Consider the following 5988-nt stretch of genomic DNA (forward strand, 5'->3'; position numbering starts at 1 on the left):
GCTACTAGGGTAAAATGTATATATATATATTTTTTGGGAATGGGAATAAGATGAACTTTTTCAAATTTAGAACTAAATTTATGCTCTTAAAAACATTGCACTGGGCTGGAGCCCACTCGAGCTTGGCTTCGCCCTTAGTGGGGACGGTACATGCCCATGAACATGTGGGTCCAAAGTTGGGATGAAGGAGGTCCACTTTGGTGAAGGGTAGAACCTTTGGTTGCTTGCCATACAAGCATGCTTGTACATGCGGCGTGTGTTTGGGTGTCCTTAGATCATGTTATGCATCGCAATCACAAAACAAACTTCTTCAACTACGCAATAAGCTCTTTTGCAATGTGGAAGGGGATGACTGCTTCTTCAGGTCTTGTCGAAAGCAGAAAAACTTACTTGTAAAGGGGATATCACTGTTTTACTCTCCCCATCCAATAACACAATAACTTGGGATAGTCAAGGAACCAATCAATGTTCAAGATGGAGTTCTGCATGAGATTTGACAGTGATAGTAATTTGCAATCACATGATAGCCTAACACACAAGAAAACCTAGAATATCCATTAAAAAGTTTTATTGATAACAAAATAGGTATAACAACTAGTCCCTTAGCTAATATTGATATTAGTACTACCTCGAGCTCTAGAAACTCTAGTAATCCTAATTGGAAACATACTACAAAAATTCCAAAATTACCCTCAAATTAATCATTGTTTTGACCTAACAAATGTCGTTATTTGGCCGAAAAGCACATATGTCACAGTACAATAATGAGTTGCACTTGTCTCTTCAAAACAATAATCACAAGATATTTGGTTAACTATTCTACATCATATTTAGTTATTGTGCAATTTCATACAAAGATCGCAAGATAGTTGAGTAAATACATAGTAGATTAGAGAGATTATTCGTACGTGGGGTTGGTGTAAAGTAGAGTGAGTGTAGAAATGAAATTGCAAGAGAGTAAAATATGTAAAAGAGAAATGGGGAAAGAGTACGGATGGAGGATGATGAGATAAAAGGTTTGCCTTTTTGTATTGCTGAAGAGACAAGAGGTGTTTTTGCATCCTTCTAAAGTTTGATGGGTGTTTGTTTTCTGCTAATAAAAACCGTGCTACTAGAAAATATACTTATTTCGTGATTCACTAACGGCCGTCACACTGTTGTACGGTCAAACTCCTGCCAGGACCCTCGCACACTAGTACACGTTCTTTATGCATTGCTTCTCTTCGACACGTGCTCTCTCTCTCTCTCTCACACACACACACACACACAGAAACGAGTAAATAGAGAAATGGAAAGCATAGGAATGAGCTGGAGGCAGATTCCGTGTGTGGGATTCGAGCTGTAATTGAAAGCACCTTTTCTTTCCTCGCATCTTCGTCTCAAAGCCCACATCATAGCCTATAAATAGTCCTCCATTTCGCTTGTTTTCATCACATAACACAACACAAGCAGTTTCGTTGTTTCTTTTGGTTCAACCCCATTTCATTCGATTGCTCTAGTTATTGTTTTTTACTGCGACAATCAATTTAGTAGCTCACAAAACTATCAGCCATTAAACCAACCCAAAATTACAAGAAGCAGAAGCGCAAGCTATATTCATATCTAGAGACATGGAAATCAGCAGTATTTTATACTCCATGCTTTGCATGCTTGCTTTTGTTGTTTTCTTCCTCTTTCTCATCCATTCCCTCATCTCCAAGCTCTTCTTCACTCCCAGTAGCCCCAAACTCCCACTTCCACCTGGTTCCTTAGGTTGGCCCTATGTTGGAGAGACCTTCCAACTCTACTCTCAAAACCCAAATGTCTTCTTTGCCTCAAAACAAAAGAGGTAACAATTCATCCATTGTTCTGGTTACCAAATGGAAAACCACATCTTGGGGTTTTGCTTAATTGCCTACTTGCTACTTGATTTTATGCCCATGTGAATTAATATGCGTGCTGTGTTGATATATATTATATAGGTTTGGGTCTATCTTCAAAACCCACATCTTGGGTTGTCCCTGTGTCATGATTTCAAGCCCAGAAGCTGCAAAATTTGTGCTTGTAACTCGATCCCATCTGTTCAAACCAACCTTCCCAGCAAGCAAAGAGAGGATGTTGGGGAAACAAGCCATCTTTTTCCACCAAGGAGATTACCATGCCAAATTGAGGAAGCTTGTCCTCCGTGCCTTCATGCCTGAAGCCATCAGGAGCATAGTCCCTGACATTGAATCCATAGCCAAAGACTCTCTTCAGTCCTGGGAAGGCCGCTTGGTCAACACCTTCCAAGAAATGAAAACGGTGAGTTAGCCAGACCAGACCAGAGCCACTCTCTCTCAACAGAACAGAACAGAGCAGAACAGAGCAGAACAGAGAACATAAAATAAAACTAAAAAAACTGGGCAAACAGAAGTATATAAATATATTTCTGGCAAGAGAACATTTCCTCTACTTGCTATAATATTCATATTTATGCAACTAGCAATCAAATATTTAAAATGGGTACCAGCTATTTTGGGATGATATTATATTTAATTTGTGCTGATCAATCAATTGTTGCTGTTGTTGCAGTTCACATTCAATGTTGCACTCCTTTCTATTTTTGGAAAGGATGAAATTCTGTACAGAGAGGATCTGAAGAGGTGCTACTACATTCTTGAGAAGGGTTACAATTCAATGCCAATTAATCTTCCAGGCACACTCTTTCACAAATCAATGAAAGCCAGGAAGGAGCTTGCTCAGATCTTAGCTAAAATTATCTCCACAAGGAGGCAGAGGAAGCAGGTGGAGGACCATAAGGACCTTCTTGGATCATTTATGGGTGACAAAGAAGGCCTCACAGACCAACAGATTGCTGACAACGTCATCGGTGTCATTTTCGCTGCTCGTGACACAACGGCCAGCGTTTTGACTTGGATTGTCAAGTACCTTGGCGAAAACCCAAGTGTTCTTCAAGCTGTCACTGTAAGCTTACTAATTCAATTCAATTATGTTGTGTCATTTTTTTGTTTTTTTGTTCTTGGTGGGTTCTTATTCCTACTGGCTGTGATTTTACAGGAAGAGCAAGAGGCTATAATGAGGACAAAAGAAGAAGAGGAGGGTGATGATGAAGGGAACCAGAAGGCTCTGAGTTGGGCAGATACCAAGAAGATGCCAATGACTTCAAGGGTTATTCAGGAGACACTTAGAGTTGCTTCAATCTTATCTTTTACTTTCAGGGAAGCCGTGGAAGATGTTGAATATGAAGGTCAGTTAAAAAAATTGAAGTCAATGATGTAGTTTTTACTTGAAAGTTAAAATCTGTTCTAGCCTAATTAAAATTGAAAATTATTTTTCAGGTTATCTTATACCAAAAGGGTGGAAAGTTTTACCACTTTTCAGAAACATTCACCACAGCCCAGAAATCTTTCCTGAACCTGAAACGTTTGATCCCTCAAGATTTGAGGTGAATATAGCTTGATACTATGTGCATATAATTTCATATATCTGTGTTCTGTTCCTCTAAAACTGCAGAAAAACTTTCTTGTAACGAGAATAGTACTGTTTTGCTATCTCCGGCCAATAATACAAAGACCAGTGAAAAAGTTATTCCACGTGTTATTGTGCTATTATTCAGGAATAACTAAAGTGATTTTCCCTTGCATGAAAGTCTCTCCTAAAACTGAACCACCACAGCATCATCATGATCACATTATTCATTGGAATTGGAATTGGATGCGGTGGATACTCATCAATTAAACATGTTGTGTGACAGGTTGCTCCAAAGCCCAACACATACATGCCATTTGGCAGCGGGACCCACTCATGTCCTGGGAATGAATTAGCCAAGCTGGAGATTTTGGTCCTTTTACACCATCTGACAACAAAGTACAGGTAGGTACTTGATTCCCCTTGAGTTGTTGAACCTTTTGAGTTTTGAGGGGGTGGGCTCTGGCAGAGCATCAGAGACAGAGAGCACAGTAATAAAAAGGCCATACTTTCTTAAAATAGAATGTCAATGATTTTATGATCCGTTGGAGCTGACATGGCCTTGTTTGTTGCATTCTGCAGGTGGTCTATGGTTGGTGCACAAAATGGCATCCAGTATGGCCCTTTTGCTCTTCCCCAAAATGGTCTGCCCATCAGATTGTCACCTAAAACATAAGCCCATAACACTCCAGACACTTCCTTTTCCATTGCAATTTGCTAGAGAATTGGTTTCTTTCTAGTTTCTTAAAGAAATGAAGAAATATTGATGTGAGCCAGACACGAACCTTTAGCATGAGGAAAGCTACCCAAAGTCCCTTTTCTTTTTGGCCAAGAGAAAAGATGATACCGAAAAAGTATTAAGAAAGTTGAAGATAGGAACACATGCTGCTGCAACAGAGGAAGCCAAAGTGTACAGAGAACAGAGGCTTCATACCAAAACATGAAATGCAAGCCATGTCATGTTTTCTCCTTTTTTGTTCTTTTTTGGCAAGAGATCATGAAGAGGAAAACTCCTCACCGAATGTGATAATTGTATCTAAGCAGGTAGGAAGGATGAACTAATTGTATTTAACTAATTTTAAAATATTTTTCTTCTTTCTTAAATAAATGTAAAGAGCCGCAAGGCAGAATGAAGATGCAATTCAATGAATGAAACTGAATTTTGGTTTTGTCTGAGTTCAAACGTGATGTCTTTATGTGATTTCCAACCACGTTCCAAACGCCCAGCATATTTGTTTACTTTTTTTGTTTGAAATAATAGTAGGTGTGATGCTTGCTTTTATAATAAGAATCATCCTAACAAGAGAGAGAGAAATAGAGAGAGATGACGCAGAAATGCCCTACTGTTTACGGCACTCTTAAAGTCTGCGATGAAATATGAAATAGCTATCAAATAAAACTTTCATGTAACATGTTTCACACCTTTTTTTCTTTTTCTCTCATAACATGATATGATAATAATAATAAAAATTGTATGAAATATATGATAAGTTTTTCTCCATATCTATTATACATGATTTTATTTTCCCAAACACAATTTTTTGACTTGGAGCAAATATCTCAATTAGATGAAGACAGAAACCATCAATCATTAAAATGTCTCACTAGATTTAGACAGCTGTATAGTTGCGTAAACAACAGTATTAATCAAATTGTAAACAACTCAAGAACTTTGCTCCACCACTATTACCAGTAGGGCTAGCAGTTAGCAGCCAGGAGCCAGGGAATGGCACGGCAAACACGATCTACATAAAATAAGGGAAAAGTTTTGCGTATCATCATCTCCTACATGGTGGATCATATAAGAAACTTCCGAATGAATGTACCAAAACAAAGCATGAAGAAAGCTTACATTTACAACCGAGCTTTTGTTGGAAATACCGTGCCACAAAAAATAAATATAAATTAAATAAATAAATAAAATCCTAATAGGTACTTTATTAGTCATTTAGTGGTAATTAAATATAGAGACAAACACATTATTTTAGATAGAAGTAGTCAAATTATGAGTAGGCGAAATTTGGATTGGATAAGTTTCACCTCAAAATTGTGATCGAATCAAATACAATATAACAGTTTGGTTCGAGTCGATTTTGACAAAAATCATAGAATAAATCAAACTGAACCAAACCAAACCATTTGATTTGGTTTGGCTCAGTTGGTTTTGGCCTATACGCAATTTTTTTCCTTGTACATTTTTTCAACATTGTGTTACCCCAATTAGTACCTAAAAAAAAATTCGCAACTTGCTACCTGTTTCTTTTTCATTTTCTAGTGTGTCAAACCATCCTAAATTGAAAATTTCATAAAACTTCAAAGTTCAATAACTAATATAGCTACCATTTAATAACTAATCAATGTGAAACCCTTGTCCCCTCCTGAAAAAAAAAAAAAAAAAAATCTCTCTAGCCGCATAGACCTTGAGGGGGGAGGAGGTCATTGATCCTCCTCCTCCCATCTCCTCTCTGCTTTGACACACAAATCACCCTCCCCTCCTCTGCTTTTCCCTCTCTTATCCTCTCATCTCCTTACCAACCTCCT

The 5988-nt window shown here is 37.9% G+C and overlaps 1 protein-coding gene across 1 annotated transcript; it reads left to right on the plus strand.

Annotated features, from left to right (window-relative positions):
* The first annotated feature begins 1428 nt into the window (after positions 1 to 1428).
* On the plus strand, positions 1429 to 4630 carry LOC103343203 (abscisic acid 8'-hydroxylase CYP707A2). Its single transcript, XM_089055714.1, has 7 exons — positions 1429 to 1828; positions 1962 to 2280; positions 2551 to 2943; positions 3037 to 3226; positions 3318 to 3424; positions 3734 to 3852; positions 4030 to 4630. Exons 1-7 carry the CDS (start codon positions 1611 to 1613, stop codon positions 4121 to 4123), a joined length of 1440 nt encoding a protein of 479 aa, XP_088911840.1. The 5' UTR covers positions 1429 to 1610; the 3' UTR covers positions 4124 to 4630.
* The last annotated feature ends 1358 nt before the right edge of the window (positions 4631 to 5988 follow it).

Source organism: Prunus mume, linkage group LG7 (assembly GCF_029339155.1).
Source record: "Prunus mume cultivar Tortuosa linkage group LG7, ASM2933915v1, whole genome shotgun sequence".
Lineage (NCBI taxonomy): Eukaryota > Viridiplantae > Streptophyta > Magnoliopsida > Rosales > Rosaceae > Prunus > Prunus mume.

Bases quoted from the DNA above. Each gene is read 5' to 3' on its own strand.
- LOC103343203 (XM_089055714.1), top strand. From the start codon at position 1,611: ATGGAAATCAGCAGTATTTTATACTCCATGCTTTGCATGCTTGCTTTT. The intron at 3,227-3,317 runs GTCAGTTAAAAA...ATTATTTTTCAG, and splicing joins GGAAGATGTTGAATATGAAG to GTTATCTTATACCAAAAGGG. The intron at 3,853-4,029 runs GTAGGTACTTGA...TGCATTCTGCAG, and splicing joins CATCTGACAACAAAGTACAG to GTGGTCTATGGTTGGTGCAC.